The sequence below is a fragment of the Falco cherrug genome, chromosome 3 (assembly GCF_023634085.1).
Source record: "Falco cherrug isolate bFalChe1 chromosome 3, bFalChe1.pri, whole genome shotgun sequence".
Taxonomy (NCBI): Eukaryota; Metazoa; Chordata; class Aves; order Falconiformes; family Falconidae; genus Falco; species Falco cherrug.
In genome coordinates this window covers 88,241,126-88,267,451 of record NC_073699.1, presented here as the reverse complement: position 1 = coordinate 88,267,451, position 26,326 = coordinate 88,241,126, and the positions used below count along the sequence as shown (strand labels likewise).

Below are 26,326 nucleotides of genomic sequence, written 5' to 3'. Positions count from 1 at the left end.
GGGTAACATTATCTTGGTTACCCAAAAAGATTTCAGAAGAACTCAACTTCATAGTAGAGGGCTGATGAGAATCTACTTTTTTGAGGATTTCACATAAGGTTTCTGTGGGTGTTCAAAATGGAACACAGAAAAATTATGTTAATTTTTATTAGATTTATCTATCTGATTATAAGCCAAAGTGACACTGGTCCACCTAGACAAGTCCAAAATAAAAAAATGTTAAAATGAAGGAGATAAATAAGTACAGATTAGAGAACACATTTTTCTTTGATGTAATTGGAAAGATTTTATGTTTACTTTTATATACACTGTGTTGCAGACTGATCTTTAAGGTTATTAAAATTGCAAACTGAGGGATAAGCATGGGCTTTACCTCTGTGTGACTTTTTGTGCATTAGCATGTGTTTCTGTGTTTTGGACTGATACATAAACCCTCCCTCTCTCTATCATCTCACCCTGTCATCCCATGGGGTAAATACAAGAGTAAATGCTCCAAGTGGAGCCTCATCTATGAGCCACAGTCTCTCCAAGAGTATACCTGCTGTGGCATAGACTTATCTACAGCCATAGTCGCTTTGAGGCGCACCTGTTCAAGCGTGGCCTTGTCCATGGGCCACAATGCCTTCAGAGACAGACCTGCTCCAGCGTGGCCTTACCCACAGCCGCAGTGCCTTCAGAGGTAGACTTGCTCCAACACGGCCTTACCCCTGGCTGCAGTCCGTCCAGGGGTATACCTGCTCTATTGTGGGCTTATCCATGGCCATGCAGTTTGAGGTGGCCGATCATGTCCTCCCGCACAGCCACTGGTGCTTTAAGGTGTACCTGTTGCAGCAGGGACTTATCCACAGCCACAGATGCTTTGACGTGTACCTTTTCCAGTGTGAACTTATCCTTGGGCCACAGTCCCTTCAGAGGCATACCTGCTGCAGCACAGGCATGACCATGGCCGCAGACACCCTGAGAGACACCTGCTTGGGCATGGGCTTATTCATGGCCACAGATGTTTTGGGGTGTCCTGCTCCTGCATGGACTCATCCGCAGGTCTCAGTCCCTTCGACTCGAGCTCACACTGGATTTCCAGCCTGTCCAGTACAGCAGCACAGAAACAGCAGCAATGCCCTGGCCATCTGCCAGCCCCGGCACATCGCCATTGATGTTATCAGAGTGTTTCCGGGCACAGCACAGTAAGATGACAAGCAATGCAGCGGTACAGCAAGCAATGAAAGTGAAAAGCAGCCACTAACGAGCTCTAGACTCTTAAGTATACAGTAAGGCAAGCGAGCCCCATGGCAAGCACAGGAGCCTGCTGATTAATAGCTAAACAGCAATAACAGCTATAAATTCAATCCAGTACACTTGAATCGAATCTGGCATTACCTCAACCCCTTCGTGCCTCGTGTTTGGTGACAAAAAGGACTGCCACAAAGCTTTCTGCGAGCCTCTTTGTGTACATATGTATGGCTTTGTGCATATCATCATAATGTATAGCTTTTCAAGGATGGGCTTAGAGATCCAGTATTAATTTAATACTGCATGAAGATCATACTGGGTTAGTAAATGTTTATGTACTGAGATTAATGTCTATTAATGACATTTATCTTTCTTGAAAGTAATTGTTTAGTTATCCATTTTAGTTTGGGAAAGAAGTCAAACCTCTGGTTTACCTCCTTGCTCAAATAATTCATTGTCTGAGGATTAAAGAAAAGAGAACGAATGTCTTTAAAAAAAAAAAAAGTATATTTACAGTCATTCTATTTTCTTTTGTTAAAAGGAAACTGAAGATTTAATTCTAATTAATATAGATAATGGAGATATTACACATTCAAAAGTGGCTGAAGAGGAACCTGAAATTCCAGATGTTCCAGCACAAGCAGCAGAAGCTTTCATAAAAAGGTGAAAAGATTTTGAAGTTGTGTTTATCTTAGTGCATAAATCATGCTTGACATTCTTTCTCTTACTTTGTATTATTTATTATTACACTCTTTCATTCATATAAACCCCACTTTGTTTGATAAGGGAAAACTGAAAATTTCAATTGATGGATTATACAGGTAACTGTAAGCAATAATAATCATAACCAAATTATTTTGCTACACCTGGAATTACTGTTTCTTTTTTTCTTACTGATTATTTTCTGAACTTTACTGTTCTCTACAAAGAAGACTGAGTGCACTGTGGTTTACATGTGCTAATAGGACTTCCAGGAATCTTGTTAGCTTGTCAACACTTGCAAATCAATCTGGCACTTTCTCTGGCTGTAAGATGTGTGAGGCCTAAATGACTCTTTTTAAAAGGTATGAAAAAAATTGTTGGTGTTGGGATGTAACTTGATAATTTTCTTCTCTCTGTAGAGTGGAGAGTCTTCAGCTGCATTATGATTTAGAGCTCTGCCATCAGCGAGCCAGCACAGATCTTGGTGAACTCCAAATGCGTAGAAGGGCTTGGCAACAGAAACTGAATACAGAAGTTCAGCAAACAACTTTGCAGTTAATTGTTAATATCTTCAGGTGGGTGGATATAGTATTTTTTATTATAAGAGCACATGGTACTGGTTAAGATACTTTTACTGTCACTGAAAATTTTCTTGTTTTGTCTTTCTGTATAGATATTTTATAAATCTTTTAAGTTTTGTGAGGGAATATGAGAAGAACATCCTGCTAACCTGCTGGAATATCAATAATTAAAGTATTTGGGTGCATATACATTGCTAGGACATCTTAGATAAAATTGTTCTAATTTTGAACTTGTATGTCTTTTGTATGAAGATTCCGGGAAGAGAAGCGCAGTCTTCATTTTGTAATTGGGAGGCGTTTAAGGCCCAGTAGAAGTATCAGTTTGTAAATGGACACAATCTTGGTCACTTTTGTTAGGGGAAAATTAATTCGAGCCAGACCAGGGTAGAAGAGCTGAAAGCAGAATCGGGAGTTCGAAGCACCTGAGTGTGTTTTGGCTAACTAAACAAATGCTGAGAAAGGATAAAATATCTGGAGAATGCAACCACATGGGAATGAAGGAAGGAGAGGAGCAGTTTAAGCTCAAGGACACAGTCTTGGCACAAGAAATTATTTTTTTAACAATGATGTGGAGTAGGGTTTGGGTTTAGGTTGTTTTTTTCTCCTCTAGAAAAAGGTTCAGCTATGCTAGTTTTCCCTGTTCTTAATCTAATGTAATGTGTTGATACCCATAGTTGCTTTATCTTACCTGTCAGGGTGCTGGTTGTAAATTCTGCTACTATTTGCTTGTATATGGGGAGAGAATAGAAGTGTGGTAGGAGATTTGTACAAAAAAAATTGTGGAAAATGGGCAGCTGGTTTGCACATGCTTCATTTCTTTTTGCATAGATACTAACATACTCAACCATGAAAGTGAAACTGCCTACCTGGTACTTCTAAAGAAATACGGACAGAGGTCAGCAAATAGCTGTGCACATGGCCATGCCCAGCTATTTCTTCCTGCCTTTTGTTGGAGATGGTGCTCCCCACTGGATCAGCTACTCAATGACTCACACGAATGCTCCCTAACACTTTCAGTCAGAAGATGCTGGGTTATTTTATATAGTCCAAATACCAGGTCTCTGATAACCTGCTTGCTTTCGTTGGATCAGCTTAGGGAGCATACATACAAGTGGCTGGGCCCTCCAGGAGGACAATAGCTGCTGGGTGTGGAATATAGAACAGACTTTACAGCAAGCTGGATATGGAAACTGAAATGCATTTACAACCTGTTGTGCTACCACAGTGGGATCTGGTGGATTTCAGTGTTTAGAAACAATATGGTCCAGATAAAGATGAGGAGAAAGGCATTTTGCTGCTGACAGCTTGAGCTCTTTAATGCACTAAATGCTTGGCTACAAAAAATGAACAGGTGTTTTGCTGTCTAAGAGACAATATGTTTTGCAAAGGGATTGATTCTTCACTTGCTTTCATTCTCCTTTCCTTCAAACTTACGTTCTCTGTTCTTTTTTTTCAGCCTTGTTTCTTCTATCTTCTAATGCTATAACTACCAGTGTCCAGGAGTGAAGGGAAGTAAATCTGCGATGCAATTGTTCTGCCAGTTGTTACTGTCTTCAGTGAAGCACTGTAGTATTTTTGTGTCTGTGTAGGTTCCCCGTTTAAAGCAAACAATGCTAAATTATGTAGAATTATATAGAACTATGTACTTCTACTAATGATTGTTTTTCTGAACCCATACAGCTTGGTAAACTTATGCACTTTTATCACTGATCTGTGAAAGACAAGCGATGTATGTTTTCTGCATGGGTATAAGATTCCCCTTTTGTGCTTACATTCAGATTTTAGCTTACCAATTTATTTTCTTCATTCATGTTTTTTCATGGGAATTTCTTATTCATCAATACCCAGCATGAGTAGATGAAATAAGATGTAATAATAAGAGCCCTGATTTAACCACTTGCACATACCTGTTAAATAACTTGGATTTCTTACTCACAGACTGCAGTTTGGAGAACAGTTTTTTTTTTTCTGAAAAACTCCCACTTTCTGCTTCTGAAACAGCTTTTTCTGGCTCACCTTTAGGGCACGGAAGTTACTATTGATGTCTGGTTTTCCAGGGATAGCATAGGACCTCTGCTGCCTGCTGTGACCATGCATATAGTAAAATATGCATCAATTCTTTATCTTGCTTTCTCTTTCTGTCAACGGTTTGGTGTCTTTAACACAATTGCTAGTTGCTGCTGGCTTTATAAGCCATGTTTGAGAGTGCAACAAAAAGTTATGTAATCTGTAATATTTCATGTGTGTGTTACAGATGAAATGTAATAAGGCAGTGTTGAGGTCAGATGACAGCTTCCAAATGGCCTATGCAGATAGTTACACTTGTCTTTTTAGTGCTCCAGATGGGTTGTATGTGATTCAGGAGCTGTGTATGTAAATGTAATTCCAGGATTGGAGCCTAAATCATAAATATAGATTTAATAAATATAGAGCCCAAATATATAGATTCTCCTCTGTGGTTTCCTAAACCTAAGACTCTAAAGTGAATTTGCTGATTTGAAATGACAGTGGCAGCAGGTAGCCTGCCCTACTACTTAGAAGAGTTTACATTCTTTTTCTATGATTCAGTAACTCAGACTTTTTCATTAAAACTGAGGTTGCCTTCTGATACTGCAGCATATTTCTAACTGCCTTCTGATGCTGCAGCATATTTCTAGTAGAACCAGTGGGCTGCTGCAACTGCAAAAGTGCAGCTTGCTTACAAATCTGCAAGTATATTTATCTATGTATTTATTTTTTTCGCCAGGGAGGTAAAAGACCATCTAAATTATGAACACAGAGTGTTCAACAGTGAAGAATTTCTGAAAACAAGGGCAATTGGAGACCAGCCATTTTACAAAAAGGTAAAATCAGTGTTAAATACATTGTGATTCTCTGTTATTAATTTTAGGATTAATGTCAAATATTAATGAAATGGTCACAGTTTGGTCTGTGTGGTGGTGTTGAACCACCAGCTTTCATGGAATGCTTTACCAAATTTATTTTATTTCCTATAAACAGATAAAATAGTTGACAGTATTTTGGAGAGCAATGTACTGTGTAGTTCCAGAGCAAATTAAATGTAATTCCACGGGGGTGAGATTAACCTATGGCAGGTGGTCAGTAAAGCTATATCTAAACTGTATTCTAAGTGCAGGCACTTGTCCAGACTTTTTGGACCAAAGCCCATATGTAGACATGACTTTTCAGCAAGCCTGTGAGCACAGCGGAAGGGAGCTTCAATGACACAAATTGAAGTACCTGCTTTATCTGAATCCTGAGCAACAGGGCATGGAGTTAACGATGCCTGTTTGGCACCAGGCCATGAGCCTGTTGCCCACAACGAGTCACGGTGAATGCATGATGCCGACTGTGAGTGCGTAAGTGGGCACTGGTGTCCTTAGGGCCTGCAGTGTGACATGGCACGTAGGATGTGGGTTGATTTAGCTTACATGTATTTTACCAAGTAGTATAACTGTAAGTGCTGGTGAAGCCTGTGAAGTAATACTCAAATAGTGCATAGCCTCAGGCCAGGCCCAGTAGAGCCAGAGGCTAAGAGACAACCTGAAATCTCCACTTAGTTGTTTGGGTTTTTTTAGCCCTCCTGCTAATTCAGCTGATTAGATACTTATCTGAGTTTGAAAACCTGTAGGGGGGTGGAATTTTTCCATTTAAGCCCTGAGTCCCTTTTGTGCTTGCACTGATCAGCTTGATCCTTCGTTAGCATCAGCTCAATCAGCTGAAGGTCCAAAATGACTCAGTTTTCACCCAGTGTATACAGTGAACCAGCTTTTTATGAAGGATGCAGGTCTGTTATCCCATGGAGCACAGGTGGTACCAGTGCCTGAATCTGCCCTTTTCTGTAATGGCTTTGTATATCGTGAGGCAATGGTGTGGATTTAATTTCTCATTGAAAGGAGGATGTCTTTGTCACCAGGCTGTAGAATTTGGAGCAGTTCTCCATGCCTTTGGTGTAGGACTGTCACTGACCATCAAAGGTTGGAGTTACTTTGGGTAAGAAGGAAGGGGGAATAGAAGGAAAGGAGCAGTGAAAGAAAGAGACTGAGAGTGCACGGGTTCCTGTGAGACTATCTTGCAGTGTTAGGGTACTCTGCCCAGAAGTGGGAAGGTTGAGAGTTTCATCCTTGCAGTTGAGACAGTTATTTTACATTAAACTGTTTACACCTGATTAAATTAGTATTTGCCTTCAAAGAACTAAACTGTTGTGTATGTGAGAAACAGAATTTACATGTTTTAAGCATTTGTATCTACCCACATAGTGTTCTAGGAGAATTTGGTCTTGACATAGCAAGCCAAAATCCAAAGTTATAAACTCCTGTGGTTTTTTTTTTTTTTTTTGTGTTGTGACTATTAACCAAATAAAAGGTTTGCCTTAGTTAAAAAAAGTAATAGTTGTTTGGAAGAGTGTTACCTTGAACTGGGAGTGTCTATGGTTGATACCTAATTTCTGAAGGGATGTGAGACATCTTTCTTGGCTTCTTGCACCCTTTGATGCAACTTACATAGTAGTTTTTAACAGATGCTTTATTAAGTAGCTTCTTATTCTAACCAGCTGTAAGACATGTTGTGCTGTTAGTTAAGCTTCTCAAAAGTAAAATATTATGGAATATGGCCCCACTTTTTTTGGTGATACTATAGCTTGTTTAACAAACCTGTGGGTCAAAGCAAAGGTTTAACAAGGAATGTAAGAAAGTGCACCTACCATCTTACATTTGCTTTTAATTATGTTCCATGTGTGCATATGAAAGTTCCAGAGGTTTTCTTTGCCACTAGAATTTGGCAGTTAACTCTCTGGAGTAACTGTTTTATACCTGGCAAAAAGAACTGTTCACTAAGGTCAACAGGCTGTGGTTGATAACACCTTTTTAGTTTCCTGTTTTGTTTTGTACTTCAAACATATGGTAAGAAAAGTTTCTGATCATCTGTTTTAACGACATGTCAGTGTGTGAAGGAAATGATCAGAAAAGTATCTCATTTTACTTAAGTGGTAGTTGTCAAACTTGGCAGAATATCTGGCAATTCAAAGATAAACTGATGAATCCTAAATAAGAAATAATGTTTGTTGGATAAAGCTTCCAACACTAGCAAATATTCTTAAAAACAAACAAAAAGAAAAAGTTAAAAAGAACCTATTAATATGCCATCAGGAGAGAAGCTAATCAGAAATGTTCTGACCAGGATTGCAAATGAATAGAAATAATTAAAGTATTTTCAGTAGCAGTTTCTGAGGCTTAAAATGAAACAGTGGCAGTTCTATGAATTGAAATTTAAAAATAATTTAAAATTCAGATGTGCATATTTAAGAAGAGCTTTAAGCAGTTGACTCGCTTCAGTAGTAAATAACTAGGGGCAGGTTTGCCTTCAAGTAAATCTTAGAAGATAACACAGTATGGAATAGTTACTAATAGTATCTAGAATTATATAAAGAGAACTCCAAAAAAGCGTTAGAAGAGACTCTTCCAGTTCCTGCAGCTTGTCATCTCCTACACACACAATTGCCAACAAAATATGCCATCTACTGGCGAAATATGTAAAAGCAGGTGCTGTTCAACATCTTCATGGGTGACATGAGCACAGGGGTTGAGTGCACCCTCAGCAAGTTTGCTGATGACACCAGGCTGTGTGGTGCAGTTCACATGCTGGAGGGCAGGGATGCCATCCAGAGGGACCTTGACAGACTCAAGAGGTGGGCTCGTGTGAACCTCATCAGGTTCAACAAGGCCAAGTGCAAAGTCCTGCATATGGGTCAGGGCAATCCTAAGCACGGATACAGGCTGGGAGGAAAATAAATTGAGAGTAGCCCTGAGGAAATGTAGAGTAATTATAGAGGAATGAAGCTGGATTAATTAACGTTGATAATATGCAGCTGTGGGCTGGCTTCAGGGGTGGAGGGTTAGTTGATGTGGATGATGTGCAGCTGTGGCTGGTTCTGTTAAGTAGTTAAATAGCTCTAAGGATGGGGTGAAGAGGAGCCCTGGGTGAAGAGAGACCTGTAAGAAGCAGAGGGAGGAGAGAGAGAGTGTTCTGGATGTAGGAGAGGCCCTGGGAGAAGCAGGGGGCCTGGATGAGGAGAGGCTGGCTGGAAGAGGAGCCTGGATGAAGAGAGAATCTGGACGCAGCAGAGGCAAGAAACAGGGTGGACTGGCCTGCAGAGGATGAAGAAACAGCGTGGACAGTAGATGAACTTTTGAAACCTTGTGGTGGATTGGTGGCTGTGCCAGGGCAAGGTGTGGGAGCTACTTATTGAAGTTAACCTGGTATGGGATGGTAAAAGCCTTGTTGCAGCCGGCTAGTTTTGAGTGCTGCGACAAGGAGACAGACCTGGGGGTGCTGATGGACAAAAAGCTCAACATGACCCAGTAATGTGTTTGCAGACCAGAAAGCCAACTGTATCCTGGGCCAAATCAAAAGAAGTGTGGCCAGCAGGTTGAAGGAGGTGATTCTCCCCCTCTGCTGTGGTGAGACCCCACCTGGAGTACTGCCTGAAGGATACAGCTCTGGGGCCCTTGACACAAGAAGGACATGGACCTGTTGGAGCAAGTCCAGATGAGAGCCACAAGGATGATCAGAGGGCTGGAGCACCTCTCCTATCAAGACAGGCTGAGAGAGTTGTGGTGGTTCAGCCTGGAGAAGAGAAGGTTCTGGGGAGAGCAGCCTTCCGGTACCTAAAGGGCCTACAAAAAGCTGCAGAGGGACTTCTTACAAGGATCTGTAGTGGCAGGACAAGGAGGAGCAGCTTTAAAGTGAAATAGAGTGGATTTAGGTTAGGTATTAGGAAGAAATTCTTTACTGTGAGGTTGGTGAGACACTGGCACAGGTTGCCCAGAGAAGCTGTGGATGCGCCATCCTTGGGAGTGTTCAAGGCCAGGGTGCATGTGACTTTTAGCGATGTAGTCTAGCGGAAGGTGTCCTTGCCTGTGACAGGGGATTGGAACTAGATGATCTTTAAGGTCGCTTCCAACCCAAACCATTCTATGAAATCTTAATGTCTTTGTAGATGTCATTTTACAGGATACGTTTCAAATGGATTGATAAGCGGCATCTTGAATAAGAATAGCTTATTTGTTGGTGAAATATTTCTATTAATTTCAGAGTATCTAGGTTACTTATGAATCTTTCTCATTTGCTTTTTAAAAACATCATAGAAATACACTGATCAGTGTTTTTTGGGGGTTGGTTTGGTGGTTTTTTTGATCTTGTGATAAACTCCAAGACTAACTAGGGTACTTTAGGCAAGCCTCTGGGATGTATCGTTAATCATAGTAGTTTTTCATAGTTACATTCAAAGATACAGCTGTCTGTCAGTAAGTTTCTAAAGCCTAGAGGTTGTATAAACATAAAGACAGGATTCCTGGTTATGACAGTATTGTCTCCTGATGAAATTTGCTTTTGATTTGCTAAACAGATTAGTTTTCAGAGTTATTTATGTCAAACAATGCTAAAAGCCCAGTGCTAGAACTAACAGTCATATAGTACACATGTTGTATTGCCTCAAATTCTAGCTTTCATCTTGTTTTAATTTGCAGTGGTGAGAGGTGATAGCTCTCCACTCTCTTTAATTCACACTTGTTATTTTTTACGGCGTCGTCTATCCTAACAATAGCAATTTGACCTTTTAGGAATTATTTCTGGATAAAACTATGATAATTACCTGGACAGGGAAAAATTTTGGTGGTTAGCAGGAGTAAAGATGCCTCTCTTGTCATTTTACTTTGATTGTGACACTATAAATTAACATTATGCAGACTTCTTAATCCAAATCATAGACAATATTATCAGCACTTAGGCAGAAAAGATTCTGTTAAACTTGTAGCTAAAACTCTGTTTTGCTTAATATTTCTTCGGGGTTTTTTTGTTTCATCTTTTTGAGGGCAGTCTGAGATTACTGTTTGCCCCTAAGCAAGTATCGTGGTACGGAAGGTGAATGGAAATTGAGTTAGTGTTCCATTGTTGAAGCTTTCAAATATTTTTGGTTTTGTGATTGCTATTCTCAGCTTTGCATATGTAAAGGTAATAAAAATGAGAAAAAAATGCTAAGAAAAATGTAATTTGTAAATGATCCATGGTTAACCAGTTTGTGTCTCACAGGTTTTAGAGACCTACATGTTTCACTCTTTTCTTAAAGCTCGTCTGAACAGAAAGATGGATGCTTTTGCTCGACTTGAGTTGAGTACCCAGTCTGAAGAGGAGAGGTAAAGTTTTCTTATTCCTTATTCTGATTTTGACTCTTTTGTTCGTATCAGTGATATAAGTCCTTTTGACTCTATTGGTATGAGATTAGGTCATCTTTGAATAAGATGATGGCTAATTGATAGGCCATTTTATTAAGATTACAAGGGTGATATGAACCTGTCCAGCAATGGCTGTTGAAATTGTAAATTGGTACTATAATTGTAATTTAATACTATTATAAAAAAAATAATAATTTAGTAATTTAGTGTGTATGTATACTGAATTTTGATTATATAGTTTATATATAATCTTTGTTTTTCTCAGATTAAACTTGATGTTTCATAGCCCGAGAAGACTGACTATTGAGAAAATGGCTTCTAAACAATTTAATCCACAGCGCATAATTAATAGGCGTATGGTAATCAGTATGCCTAATCTCCAAGATATCAAGCTGCCAGAGGGCCCTACGAGAAATTCCTCACTTCAAAGAATAGAAACAGGCGTTGGTAAGAGAAGGATGTGTTGAACAAATACGGTGTTTTTTCTGTTGTCTTTATGGGTGACATCACTGAGTGATTTTCACAGAAACAGGGTCAGATGCTGTAAAGAACTGGTGAGCTGAGTCATTTTGCATCTGTGCTTCTTGCATGTTAAATCAGTCTGCAGCCTGCTGTAACTTTTGCTGTGCCTGATTGACAAAAGACTGATTGGTCACAATAGGACTGACGGAGAATCGCTTCCTGGGGCAGTGACCATGTTCAGTCCTCGCCCACCTTATGTCTAGTTCTCCACTACCTTTAAACATAGGCTTAGGCTTATCACTGTTTAACAAGGTGAGTCTTAATAAAACTGCATGTTGGGGTTTTTTTGTTTTTTCTTTCCCAGAATTGGCACTATCAGATGTGGGAATATTCTGATGGTAAGAACAGCGGACAGAGAAATATATTTGTGTCCTTAGCACAACTGTAATCTTACTTGAATTTCACGTGATGTAATTGCTTGTTGCTGTGATGGGGATTCTTTTTATTGTTTATAGTATTGCTGGTTGTGAAGATACTTGCGCTTTTACTCACTGCTTCTTCTAACTAATGTACTTTTTGTTTGTTTTTAGCTGTGAGAATGCCCTCCAAATCAGTCAGTATGTTCAAAATCCCAGAAATTCACTTTCCTCTGATGTTCCAGTGTGTTCACTCCTACTATACAGACTTCTTCAATCATCTCAGCAAAGCTATAAATACCTTACCACCTGATAACTCAGCATTGCTGGCAAGGTACTTCTACCTCCGGGGACTTATAAGCTTGATGCAAGGCAAACTACTAAATGCGCTTTCTGACTTTCAGAACCTAGATAAAACAGACTTAAGAATTTTCCCTACTGATCTTGTAAGAAAAATAGTGGAAACCATGCCTCCTTCTGAGCGTTTGCAAGCAGACCGCAAACCTGAGCTGAAGAAGCTGATAAGTCGAGTGATGGAAAAACAAAGAGAAGTTGTGAAAATAGATGATCATGTAAAAAACTTTGAATTACCAAAAACGCACATGCAACTTGATGATTTTGTGAAGCGAATCCAGGAATCTGGGATTGTCAAAGATATAGACACTATACATCGGTTATTTGATGCCCTAACAGTAGGTGAGTATAAGATACATTTTTAGTGACCGTCTACATAGGTTCATAAAAAAAAAAAAGTTCAAAATTATTATTGCACCAAAGTAAAATTTGTCTCCAGTTGACTTTAATTATTATTCAACATTTTCTGGGCCTCTGAAAACTCACAATATGTGATCTTTATGGACAACTTTATTTAATTAGGATAATTACAGAGAATAGCTTTAATGTATTCAAGAATGCCTATACTTGCATCCACAATGAAGACGACAAGTCTACTTATATTTGGGCACACAATTTTCAATTTTTCATGTTGTGTAGGTGAGGTAGTTTTATGATCTGATGGTGTGCAGTTCTGCTTTGGCGTATATTATGAGTGAAGTGAATACAAACTCTCCTAATGGAAAATAGCTCTGTGTTATAAAACCACTAAGTAACATGACAAGGTGGTCGTCTGTTAAAAATAAACTAACAAAATCCAGAATTCAAGTAGCTACAATTAAATTCCTCATGGATGGTCATCATAGCAAAAGGAGAGGTTTTGTATAAACTTGAGAGAATTTTCTTTTCTCCTGAATGAGATCTGAATCTTGTGATTGATTTCTAAAAAAAATTGTTTGAGGGTGCTTTTATAAAATACTACTCAATTATCTTCTGTGCCTCATTATCCTGGTAACTGTTGTATTTTGTGGCCGCAAAGGATTAAACACTGGTCAAAATAGCAAGACTTTCTGAAGCCAGAGGTAGCATCTCACAAGAATTTGTGTTTGCTTGAGATTCTGCTGTCCAAACACTTGAACTTTTAGAATAATTAATTACTTGGAGTAACTATTGCTGAAGTCTTCAACTGTTGCAATTTAAAAAAAATTTTAGGACGTCAGAAACAAATTGATCCTGAAACATTCAGAGATTTCTACAACTACTGGAAAGAAACTGAAGCAGAAGCTCAAGAGGTGAATCTACCACCAACAGTAATAGAACATCTAGATAAAAATGAATGTGTCTACAAGTTATCGTGCTCAGTTAAAACTAACTATGGTGTAGGAAAAATAGCTCTGACCCAAAAGCGCTTGTTCCTTTTGACTGAAGGAGGACATCCTGGCTATGTCCAGATTGCTGCTTTCAGGGATATAGAGGTGAGCATCACGTAACTTCTTGTTCTCTTGCATGCCTATGGATATAAGCCATGTTCCATTCTGCAAAATGATCTGTCTCTCAACTTAGTTTCAGTAAGGAGTGTAGGAAACCTCTGAAGTCCGTAACCTACGAGTGATTAGATAAAATTCTGAGTCTTTGGACCAAAAACATCAGAGGTGATGTAGTGTGGTTTGCTAGGTGCTAGGATGAAATAGAATAAAAATCTAGAGGTTGTAGCCTCTAAATGTACAGAAATGTGCACAGTGCAGCACATGGGATATAGAGCTAGAGAAGTTTAACACGAGCTGTAAGTGTGCTTATTTGAATTTATTTTGTTGGTGTCAGTGAAACTTGTATCCACTGTAGAGTGAAGTCTGTATGATGCTGTCTGGAACTTCCATTTTCATAAAACCATCTCAGCTTAACGGTGTGTATGGACAATTGAAATTATTAGCTATAGTTAGGAATAGAGAGTTGCCCTGTAGGGGTAGGTGCTGCACCTTATCTGTGATACATCCTCCTTGTTTTCTTTTTTCTCATACCTTTCTAGGATGTTAAGAGCACAACTGTAGCTTTCCTTCTTTTGAGAATACCTACTCTGAGGATTAAAACATTCTATAAAAAAGAAGTCTTTGAAGCTAACCTTAAAACTGAGTGTGATCTCTGGTACCTGATAGTGAAAGAAATGTGGGCTGGAAAAAAAATGGCAGATGATCACAAGGTATAAATATGGGAATTTCTAAACAGATAAGTATGAATTATGTGCTTTCTGTTCTAAATAATTCATGTATCAATCTTAGAATGTCTAAGTTCCAGCAAAAAATAGCTAAAAAACTTTAAATTTTGCTTCTAAATAGAATACTTCTGGAATAATAAAAAAAGGAAAGAAATAAAGTTATAGATTGTTTTTTCTTACTCGTTGGCACAGAACTTTTGATTTACTCACCAATTCTGTGAAGCAGTTTCTGAAGCTAACAACATATGAGAGTAATGATCCTAACAGAAAATTTTCTTCACCTTGCTTCAAAATATAATGTGTAGAAAGAAATTGGCCATGCTGGGACCCTGGTGACTGTAGAATCTTTCAATGAATGGAGCAAAATGTGTTCTGCCACAGAAGCAGGGTTTTCATTTAAACTACATGATTCTTCGTGACTGCTGAATATAATAGTGAAAATATAGCTTGGTGGTTTTTCGGGAAGGAAGCACAATGTGTAATTCCCTCCTGTGAAGAAAGATCTAGCCTGAAAATGGGTACCCATCCTATGTCTGCTGTATGTTTTCCATCAGTGCCATTCATATGGTTTCATTGGCACATCTGTATCAAGATTACATCAGATCTGAAGTATTCATCCAGTCTAATGAATTTACACTGGCTCTTGACTCCCTGCTCCATGCCCTTTCTTGGGAGTGGAACACGTAATGTGGAAGTGCGGTTTCACTGTAAGTTGCATGAATTATGCTGCAGGGCAGCAACTGGTCAGTGCTTGTGTTAAGAAAGACGTGTTGTTGAATGTGGAGATTGTAATAATGAGCAATAGATAAACTACAGTAAGATTTTTGGTTTTAGGATCCTCAGTATATTCAGCAAGCATTGACAAATGTTCTTCTGATGGATGCTGTGGTTGGTGCCCTGCAGTCCTCCAAAACCATATATGCAGCCTCTAAACTGTCTTATTTTGACAGGATGAAAAATGAAGGTCAGTCACATAGCAATGATATAAAGCCTGCTGCTGTTGTATCATGTGTCTCAGCTCTTTCTGTTTATCTTCTGTTTTTCAAACTGATTTTCTGTAGAAATATAAAAAGATGTTAGTCTTGATTGCACTTTCACAGATATAGCTTATTAAATAGTATTACTAGAAAGCTTAGGGTTGAGGGTTTTGTTTGTTGTTTTCTTTTTCTTCTGTGCATCAGAACCTTAGTTGGTATGTGTGTCTCCATATTGGATGCAGTGTTTTTGTTTTGGTTGTTTAGACTGCTTGGGTGTTGTGTGCATGCTTCTGCTACCAGAATTCATACAAATGGTGTTTGGACTCTCCCAGTCAGCTAAGGCTAGAGGGAAAGAAAAGTGAGAAATGTGAATAAATGGTGCAGAATTCTTATTTCATGAGAATCTATTTCAGGCTTAAATGTGTGCTTCATGACCTTTTAAAAATTGTTTTAGTGCCTATGATGGTCCCCAAAACAACTTCAGAGACATTAAAGCACAAGATCAACCCCTCAGCTGGTGAGACATTTCCACAGGCAATAGATGTCTTGCTTTATACACCAGGTAATGTGATGTATTGCTTGCTTTATGTTAGCCCAGCTTTAATTAGTCTATAAAGCATGTTATCTCATAACGCTTGGTATTATAACTGCCTGATTTTGTTCACATTCTGACATGCTTTGGTTGTGTGTTGAATACTAAAGCAGAAAATCATTAAAAAAAAAACGGTAATAATTGGAGTAAGATACTCCAAGGCATAGCTTTCACAGTCTTAATGTGTCTTCCTGTGTTTATATGCCTTATAGTAGACCTCAATTATGTGTTAATGTGCTGATTTCCCATTAAGACTTCTGCCTTATTTATTGAGCGGGGGGTGGTGGTGAATGATGCTCCACTATTGATCAATATTCATTTTAATTTTTTTTATTTTTCAGTAGAGTCATATGGGGATGTTTGAAACAGTGCAGGGAATAGCGTACCACCTCTTGAAATCTCAGGCAGACCTATATGCCCATGACTCTCATTGTATATTATGTGATTTAACGTACTGTTCATCACATGTAACTTAAATCCATCCCTGCAGAAAGCACTATCAATTTCCTTGTGAGCTTTTTGGTGATACTTGGCACATTTATATCTGGCTAACTCAAAAAGCATTAGAGGAAAAAAAAAACCCAAACCCAACCCCAAAGCTAAGGACTGCGTGCAGTGGGCATGAATTTAGATAGCAGATTAGTTCTGGAAGTTCCTAACTCTTAGCTTCATAACCTTGCTAGTCTTCTGATGTAAGTTCGTATGAGATTCCTGATATTTGGGCAATTTTAGACAAAAGGGGAAAGTTAGTGGAATTCCAGCGTTAAGAAAGTGGGAAGGAGCAACTTTGGGTGGGTGGGTGGTGGTTGGTTCAGTGGTGCTTTTCTTTCTTAGAAGCCTCATACTACAAAGTGGAGCTCTAATGGAGCAGGCAGAATGAGTAGATTTATTAGTTGTATTTCATAGAGCTTAAAAGCCTTCCGGCAATCCCAGTTAGCTAAGTACATTATCAACGAAAAACATTGCCTCTGCTCTGAATAACTTTGAAGTGTAAGATTGAATCATCAGGTGAGCTCAACAAATGGATGAGAACAAGCACAAATGCGTTGTGAGAACTGTGTTGTATGCTGATGATGTAAGTTCCAGAATACAGATGTATTTTGTTAGAAAGCTGCTCTGCCTAATAATGGTTTTCCCACACATCTCCAAAAGTGGTTTATTTTCTTGTATCTCTCTCATCTTCTCTGCTTTATTTCTAGGACATCTTGACCCTTCAGAAAGACCTGGCAATGCTCATCCCAAACTGTGGTGTGCTTTAAATGAGGGGAAGGTGGTGGTCTTCGATGCATCTACCTGGTCTATTCAACAGCACTGTTTCAAAATGGGCCGCTCTAAACTGGTAAGATTGACACACATTGCGATTGCTGCTTTAGTTTGGTGCTTTTGTTGCTATAGCCTGTACGACCCTGAATCGCTGTCATTCTTTTAAAAGTTGTAGAAAAACAGTTGAGATTTTTGGGCCTCAGTTAACCTGGAGAAATGGAGATTTTTGAGAAGAAAGGAAAGGAGGGAAGGTGGGTCCATAATGAAACGAGTCAACTGGTGGAAGTGATGAATTGGATATTGGGAAAGCCTGCTGGCCTAATGGCCTGCGTTCATGGGGCAGGAAGGCAGGTTTGAAACAGCTGAGGAGGAGGAGTAAGAAAATCAATATAAAGAGAAGATGAGAAGGGGAGCCCTAAGAACAGATGAAGTGTCACCTGTGCTGAAGAACTGGAAACTGGGGAAAGGTATAAGGAAGACAGGTGGATGATATTGAAAGAGAGACAGTGCTCAAAAAGAAGATGACACAACCTGCAGGTTAAAGATTGTTGCTTGTGAAAGGCCACCTGAAAAGAATAACTCTCTTGATGAAAGGGGAAGCTGACCAGAGCTGTGGACTGAGTGAAAAACATGCAGTAGAGAGAACATGCCGGAGAAAGGGATTGGATAGGGTACTTATGTGAAACATCTCTGTGGGTGAGTGTGGGAAAGAGTCAGAAAGGGAGAGGAAAGGCTGATGGTGAAGAGCTGGGCGGAGGGAAGATAGAAATCCAGGAGAAGAGTCAGATACCAACCTCTTATAAAGAAGAGAAAGAAACGAGGACGGAAGTTTGGAACTGGTGGGACTCAGGAGGGAGAGAAATGAAGAGCAGCTGAATGAGGGAAGTATGTCCTGGAGTCAATAGAGGAGAAGACAGTGTTTTCTTAGGCACTACTTCAAACTGAAGTAGGAAGTATGTTTATATCGGACAGGATGGCTTCCAGTACAGAACAGAGAAGTACGCTAACTTCTGTGGTTTCCCCTGATGCACTTTGTAGCATTTACTTTGTTTGGGTCAGAAAAAACAGCTTTGAATCATTTACCAAGATACATTATTAATTGTATTTACGGAAGAATAAACTCAGCAGAGATCTGTGCTCTCTTATTTTTAATAGAGCAGAGAAAAGGATATAATACTGGAGCACCAAGTCGTGATCTTATATGGTAATCACCAGAAAACTTTAGCATCTTAATACAATTTTTTTCCATGTTATGTTAAAGAGTGTTTTTTCTTCTAGATCTTACTTAATCTTACTTTTTCTCTCTAGACTTGTATGGTCATGGTAGAACAGAGTCAAGTGTGGATTGGTTCTCAAGACTCCATTATTTATATTATCAACACCCACAGTATGTCTTGTAATAAGCAACTAAATGATCATCGTTCTGATGTTACAGACATCATTGTGGAGAAAAAGAATGGAATACCCAGGTATATTTAATTACTGTGTTTTCTTCTTAAAAATACATATACGAGCAAATGTGAAGGATGTCTGTACCCGCCAGAAGAGACACAGACATGTGGAAAATCTTCCCGTGGTTGAGTAGAAAGCCATTTATGTAGCTAGAATAGTATTCACCAGCCTAGAGAATTTGGCCTGCAGTCAGCAGAGGACTAGTTAAAGATCCAAATGATATATGTTGTGCTTTAATTATTTGACTGAAACAAGGGCAAAAAGTTAACTTGTGGCAAAGAAAAAGGAGCCCACACAGGAAACCAGTGACTGATCTTCCTAGATGTTGGAAAGAATTTATTGTTTTAAATGGGGGAGCTTATTCTGCTAACATAAGCCTTCATTTAGCCTGTTTTTGTAGCTCCCATATTGTATATGGTAAAGTAAGAATTTCCTTTTTAAAGAAAGGCCATTATGTACTTTGGAACAAAGAGGACAAAGGAATGCTTTTTTGGATGAGGATGAGAGCAGCCAGGAATTGGCAGCATCCAATGATGAATCAGTACAGATGCAGTTTAAAGACCACTTCACTTGTGCTTTGAACACATCATCAACTAGGTGTTTACAGCATGCTTCTAGATTTTCCTGCCTGTTTGTAAAAGAAAAAAATACATTTATTGTTTTGTTAAGACAAAATGCTTTTGATCTTTTGGTAGCACCGGGAAGAGATTGGCTGGAGGCCTTAACCTGCTGTCTTCCCATGGGAGCAGCAACTCCCAGGCCAGACCAGACATCAGCCGTAGCTCTGCCATTGGTGCAGCAGGCGTAATGGGTTTCAGGCAGAATTTGCTTAGGTGTTGTTGGAACCTTCCGAAAAAGGTTTTCTCATCTGAAGACAACAGATGTTAAGGGTAGAAAAAAAATACTGTAGTTTGTTTTCTCAGGTGCAGTAACAAACAGTTCTGAGATGTTTTTGTCCTAACTTGAGAGAAAAAGAGAAAATCCTATAGGCAACAATATTTGGGATAATTATAGGGAAAGTTTTTGTTGTACTTAACTCCTCATGCATGATGTAACATGTACTCTAGTTCACTTGGAGCTCTGAATTAGCCTGCAGTGTTTCCAGTGATACAGAGTACACTCCTAAGAAGAGAAAGGTACCTCTACTGGAATACTAGGAGACATAAGCAGCTTGAAAGTTGGATGCCTGGTTGTGACCCAGAGCTGTTCATTGCTTAAATGCACTTTCAGCTGTCTAGAGCCAGCTACCTAGAATACAGTGAGGGAAGAAAAGAAGTTTAGATCCTTCCCTAGGCATGTGGGCACAGGATGGACATGCTTCCGTGCACTCAAGACTCTGGTTACCTTGTTTTAAAGAACTGAACCAGTCTAATTGTTTGCTAGTAAAAGAACTACAGTATCTGGCCTTGAAGACTCTTGGACTTCAGTCTGTTTGAAATCATTACAGTGCTTTACTATTCCAGTCTCTGAAATGAGGAACATTAATTTGGCTCACTGAAAATTGGTTATTTTGCAAGTGAGTCTCTTGTGTGTTTGTGCTCTGTTTGGAACATGAATGTATATTATACTCTTCTTTTAATCTGTACAAACAGTGAAGCATACTCGAGCAGCTTAGATGGAACAGTTATTGCTTGGAACATCAGCACTCTGAAAGTTAATCACATCTTTCAGCTGCCCTGCCAAAATCTCACTTCTATCAAGCTTCATAATGACCAACTGTGGTGCTGTAAGTTCACTTCTCAAATAATTAAAAAAAACCCTACATCTTCACATAACGCGCTGTTTTATTAGAACAATACATGAATCTCAAACTCAGACTTATATGTACATGGTATTCTTCCCCCATTCTCTATTTAAGCACCCTTGTGTAGGTAAGGCCTCCAAAACACTTGCATAGATGGCTAGCTTGGATCGCTCCTCAAGGTATTGCCCCTACTTCAGGGTGTGACTTCTGGCTACACTGTATTTTTCTCACCTCCCCTAGCGATGCCTGTAAACTGGAATGGAAAAGTCCTTTTGAAGTCGAGAGGGCCATAGCAGTTGCAAATTTTGTTTGATATTTCAGCTAGATTTTATGGTATTGGTCTGGCTTGGTAATCCTCAGACCTGCATTTTGGCTACTTGTAGAAATTTCTCATTCCCTCTGTAGGAATTTAGATGAACAAAGGCAAGATTTTTGCTAGGGTAAAAGGTCACCTTGAAGTCGTTTCATAAATGGTGACCGGATCAAGAATTTTGCACTGATTCTCAGTACTGCCATAGCAAGAGCCTGGATCCAAACGTATCTTAACAAAACAGCAGCTAAAGAATTGGGAGATCCTGGTCCTGCTATGGGCAGTAGTGATGCTGCTGGTGCTGTAGTAGAGTAAGGATTCAACTCTGTTAACCTTTTAGCACAGACACTTGGTCTCAGTTCTGTAGATGAAAATAATTATTCTCCTTAAGTTCTTAAGTATGAGATGTCCTAATTTTAAGGAGTTTTTTTCTCAATCGTTTTTGGATTCTAAACTAATAAGCGTAAGCGCTGCAGAATAGAAGTCAGTGTTTAGAGAAAGAACGATCTGGAAAACGGATACTGTGAAAACCAGGAAGAAGTACCTCAAAAATTTCACTGTTGACTGAGAAACAAGACAGTTGTTAGATGCATCCATTTTATTTAGCCTTTTTTCTCCATGATATATAGAGATGGAGGAAGTTGGCACTTCTGTTACTAACTCTTTATTTTTAACATTGAAGGTACTCGGAGTTGCATACTTGTAGTGTCAATTCATGAATATCAGCTGCAGATGAAAATTGAGCATCACCTGAAGGATGTGTGTTCCTACTTTCTGTGCTTCCAGCTCTTTCCTGAGGTATTATATCTAAACTGATAATAGAGTTTAAAGGAAGCATGACTATGTGGCATTACAAGCCATAGTTACTTATTGCAATATACCTCCTGTCAGCAGTACTCACGTTAAATGTATCTTTCTGTGCTTCAGAGAGATGAAGTGTGGGCATCTTACTCGCAAAGTAGTGACGTGTATATTTGGAACACCAAAGACTTTTCAAGTACACCTCAAAAGATTAATCTTCAGGATTGCTCTGAGATTACTTGTATGATAAGAGTTAAAAATCAGGTGAGAGACATTTGGACTGTGTTTACCTGTTGTGGAATTCTTTGCTGAAGTTTTGTTTGTTTGCAGCTCTGACGGGCTGTCATTGGTTAGTGTCCTTACTGGGTGTTTGCCATATGTACTGGTTTGAAACTTTGATTCCCCTTTGAAATTAGAAGCTAACGACTGCCCGCCACAACTGGCTGTTACAGGTATAGCCTAAAATGCTTCTCAAGCCAAAAGCCTCATCAATAATTAAACGTGTGGTGACTTTTATTAGCCATTAATGTTTTCGAGGAACTGTAGAAACTGAACATTTAGGTTTGTTGATATTTAATCTCAGGATTCCGAAGACTAAGCCTTGGAAAAGATTAATAGACAAACAGTAAATGGCAGCTAGCTAGCCTGTTTTTATATATAACCTTTTTCTTGTTTAGTTACCACATTTGTAACTCAACAGAGACAAAAGGAGCCAAGGGCTTCCTACCTTAGCATCTTGTGTTCCTGTCATACCTGTTGCGGTGCAAATGATTGTAGTTGTGATACCACATGGACAGGTTCTGGGTTAACTTACAAATAAATATCTAAGATGTATCTATTGGGAAAGCAACTATCTGAATCTTTGGTGTTTCCTCCTTCCTTCCTCAAAAATGATTTTTTTTCATGAAGTGCCTCATGAGATAAGGAAGCTCTCTGTGTATTCAGCCCTTGGTTAGATTTGTGAACTAAAATAGAAAAACCTTTTGATACATCCTTCCTCAAAGTAGAGATGAATATATTTAACCCAGGGGGTTAAGAGGATTGTTTGGAAACCCCAAGGCATTAAGCTCTCTTTTGTTCTACCTAAGAACTGTGTTCCTTTTCTCTTTCAATTACTCCTCACACAGCTCCACCTTAACTACCATTGTAATTCAGCTCATTGATACCAAAGGAACAACTGGAAGATATCCCTGTGTGAAATGTCTCCTGAACTTGAGTGTTCAGCACCTCATCTTTTAGCCTGCCAACAGCTCAGCAGCCTTGGTTGTCCAGGGACGAGTCTGGAGCCTGCTGTAGTAGCTGGAGCACACGTACTCCTCTTCTACACAGCGCTGCAGTTGCTAAGAATGAACTTGCAGCTTGTTAAAGGCTAGTGACAGCATTGGTAGGGTTGTCTGCCACAGGCTTGTGCTTCAATTAAAAACCAGCCGATTTTAGTCTTTGAAGAAACCTGAGACAAAACCATTTGTATAATGTGCCTGTCTGAAGTAAGATGCTTTCTGGCTGCCAAGCATTGCTAATACACAGCAGTGAGTACTTATCTTGTGCAAAGTTTTGTGCAGGGTGACCACAGCTTCTGTTTTTTTCTGCTGCGCCAGACCAGGTACATCTGACCCTGTATTCTGCTTCTTACTGCTGGCAATAGCAGTGTGAAGTAGGGAGCACACGTGAACCTGGCCTGTACCTGCAGTCCATTCCCCTTAAGCACCCTCACTATCCGTGGTCCTTGTTTATGGGTACTACAGTATGCACATCTGTCTCAGCCATTTATTAGCTATTTTTGAACCAGATCTCTGTGGATCTGATTGTATTTCGAACTTGCTGGTGCCACAGTTTCCCATAGCAGCTGTTTCTAGAAGTTCAGTGCCAGCCACGTACAGAGAAGTACTTTTGTCTAAGTGAAACTGAACTCTTACTTGCTTCCACATGTGACCCTTACTTCTCTTAACTGTGGGATGTGAAAAATGATTCTACATTCTGCTCATCTGCACTTTTGTGACTTTGTAAACCTTGATGTGATCCCTCCTCAGCTGCCTTCTCTCCAGCCTAGGGAGTCCTGCCTTTTTCCATCTTTGCTCGTACGACAGCTGGTTTTTTTCTCCTGATAGTTGCAGTTAATCTTCCCAGGATTTTCACTGCTCTTGCAGTGCAGAGAGCAGATATCCAGAGCACACAGCACTGGAGAAATGGGCATGCTGTGGTTTATGCAGTGGTAAAGTGACACCTTCTGTTTTATTCTCTGCACTGGGTCTGTGGAACCAAAGGCAAGTTGAGTTGCTGAGGTGAACAGCTCCAGTGCTGGCACGATCAGCAGCCGAGCGCTCTAGTGTGATGCACAGAGATGTTTCCTGAACTGGGGGAACTTCAGGGGAGCAGAGACACCTGCCAGGAGCCCACAGCTCACATGGCAGCGGCTGAGGAGACTGGAACAGGGCCAGAGGCAACAGTGGGCAAGCCACCCCACTTGTAAAGGAAACCCCTGGGGAATGCTAGAAACGGGGACAGGCAAATGGGCTACAATGTGGCAGTTTGTGCAGCAGTTGGCGCACAGGAAGGGTGTTATGACTCTGCTGGCTAGACCAGGGAGCAGTGGGGATCCACCCAACAGAAGGCCCTGTCCTCTGCACCCACCGTGACTGACGCAGCTGCCCAGACAGAGCTCGGGTGGGAACGGGCAGCCACCCCGGTGCCCCGCTGGCAGGCCGTGCCCGGCTCTTACGGCAGTACCAGCCAGCAGTGGTGAGCGCTCCCATGGGAGATGTGCCCGGCTGGAGGAACTCCTCCACTCAGTGGCAGAGCACCGGGAGGAGGGGAGTAGGCTGAGGAGGATCAGGGAGTCGGGGTGGGGAAGACAGAAAGACTTGAGGTGGGGTGGGGAGATACTTATATATGACATTTTTACTGTTTCTTTTTTTCCAGCCTAGCAAGAGAGAATCCTCATTGATACAATGTGGCACATCAAACTCCTCAACTGTGTCCTAGCCTGAAATGTGAAGTAATGAAAATGATTGTGGTTTGGTCTTGTTTTATTCCAGATGTGGGTTGGCAGCAGTGGAAGTTTGCAAGGCAAAACCAAAGGGAAGATCTATGTGATCAGTGCTCAGAAGAAGACTGTGGAGAAAGAGTTGGTTGGTCACGCTGATACAGTAAAGGCGTTGTGCTCAGCAGAGGACAGATACGTCCTCAGCGGCTCTGGAAAGGAAGAAGGGAAGATTGCCATTTGGAAAGCTGAATAGTTAAGCTATTCAAAATATGTCTTACCTGTGCTGGAAAAAAGTGAAGACCTCAGGCTGTGTTTACTCCAGCGTTTTGCACATGTTTCAACCACCTGTCAGTGTTACTGTTTTCTATTTATTGAATTATTTTAATCCCTACATCGTTGTAGAAAATCGAAATGGAAGTGACTCTCTCCTTGCACCTTGTGCTGCTCCTGCAGGTTTGGTAAAGAAACAGAAATGTGAACAGAGGGGTCACTGGCATTCAGCTTGCCATGTGGTGATGTGAAGGATCAGGGTTATAGGCCAGGTGGCACTGAAAGCATCGAAGCCAGCTCAGTAATTCTACTGGAGCTCGTTCTGTGCAGTGCATGTGTTGCCTAAAAAATGGAATTAGATACTGTGTTTACAGCCTATAATAGCTGGAAACGATCACCAAAAAGAAAAAACAAAATGCATTTATTGGACTTGTGGAGTCACTATGAATGTTGAGTATCTTTCTGACCTAGCAGCTAGATTCAGCTGGGAAGACTGTCCATTACCCCTGTATGTATATTTATGGTGCTGTATTTCAAATGTAAACACAGACAGGTTCTTCCTGGTGGCACTGAAAGCTCACTGCTGCTCAGACAAGACACTTGCATATTTTTTAATGACCGTTGCACTTAAAAACTTTTCTTCTTTAAAAACGATGCACAGCGCTTGACATTTCTAACTGGTCTTTTTTTCTCTGAAAAAAAACCCCACCTTTTTTTTTTTTCTTTCATCTGAAGCACTTAAATTAAGTGGTTTCTGTATATATTATACTTGCTTTTGGAAACAATCTTTCAGTTACTGTGCAAACAAACCTGGAGACTGTGACTGAAAGGAGGAGCAGTACAATCAGAGGAACTGCTGTTATTTTGTGTAGAAACTGCTTTAATTTTTAACTACTGCAGAGTCATCAAACTACTCCTTGATTACTGAAGTGAGCATCATCAAATTGCAGTCTGAGGATTCTCTTTAGCATTCCCTAACTGCTTCCTGATGTACGTCTTTTTTTCCATTTATGACAATTCTCTATAAGTAAAACAATAAATATATACAGAATAGTTTTATCTGTATCAGTGCTGAGGAAAGTGGAAGGCAATATTTTAAATATTGTAAATAGAAAGGAAAAAAAGGGCTGCTACTTTTGTTAATAAATATGAAACAGTGTAGACCTAATACAAGTGTAAAGTACTGGAGATATGCACCTTGTAATATTTCTAACTCTTTCAATGTACTGATGAAAGGTTTTATCATATGATGGTAACTGGAATTGTACCTTTTTAGTTTTGTTTTATTTTTCAATTTAAGAATATTAAACACCATATTGATACTCTGGTCTCTATACTTTCTTTGTTTTCCTGTGTAACTTGATACACGATAAAAGAATGATGATTTTTAGTGCTCACTTGCATCCTGTTTGTGTACTATGGGGAGTAATTGCCTGGCTTTTTCCCTCTACATATTCTCCTTTCTAAAATCAGCTTCTCATCTGTAACTTTCAGGCTTCTTATTTCCTGTCCTGGCAGCTGTCTGACTGGTGATGGTAAGTGAAATGAATTATTTACTGAATCAAAAGATTTCTCTGTACAGAGACACACAATGATGAAAATGTCAGCTCTGCTCCACATTTTAAAACTGCATTCTAAAGGGAATGTGAAATTTTAAATGTGAGCTGTTGCTACCAACAACTTTATTATTATTATTAGAAAGAACTTGTTAATAAAATTTCACTTGCTACAGAGGTGAACAACAACCTGCCACCTGGCTGTCATTGC

General features: G+C 39.8%; 1 protein-coding gene across 6 annotated transcripts in view; it reads left to right on the top strand.

The window, feature by feature from the left end:
• Positions 1–25,881, top strand: part of DENND3 (DENN domain containing 3) — a 44,704-nt gene extending 18,823 nt beyond the window's left edge. For 5 of the 6 annotated variants that reach the window (XM_055703756.1, XM_055703757.1, XM_055703755.1 and 2 more), the window contains 16 exons: positions 1,772–1,893; positions 2,352–2,507; positions 5,260–5,356; positions 10,602–10,705; positions 11,010–11,191; positions 11,797–12,318; positions 13,168–13,430; positions 13,982–14,152; positions 15,002–15,131; positions 15,599–15,706; positions 16,936–17,075; positions 18,308–18,468; positions 20,044–20,177; positions 21,188–21,303; positions 21,433–21,570; positions 24,342–25,881. In XM_055703756.1, the coding sequence (XP_055559731.1) occupies positions 1,772–1,893; positions 2,352–2,507; positions 5,260–5,356; positions 10,602–10,705; positions 11,010–11,191; positions 11,797–12,318; positions 13,168–13,430; positions 13,982–14,152; positions 15,002–15,131; positions 15,599–15,706; positions 16,936–17,075; positions 18,308–18,468; positions 20,044–20,177; positions 21,188–21,303; positions 21,433–21,570; positions 24,342–24,542 (2,745 nt within the window). In that variant the 3' untranslated portion in view covers positions 24,543–25,881. Of the gene's footprint in view, positions 1–1,771; positions 1,894–2,351; positions 2,508–5,259; positions 5,357–10,601; positions 10,706–11,009; positions 11,192–11,796; positions 12,319–13,167; positions 13,431–13,981; positions 14,153–15,001; positions 15,132–15,598; positions 15,707–16,935; positions 17,076–17,168; positions 18,250–18,307; positions 18,469–20,043; positions 20,178–21,187; positions 21,304–21,432; positions 21,571–24,341 lie in introns of those variants that run through there. The other variant, XM_055703760.1, reaches the window with a different exon arrangement.
• Positions 25,882–26,326: the final 445 nt, after the last annotated feature.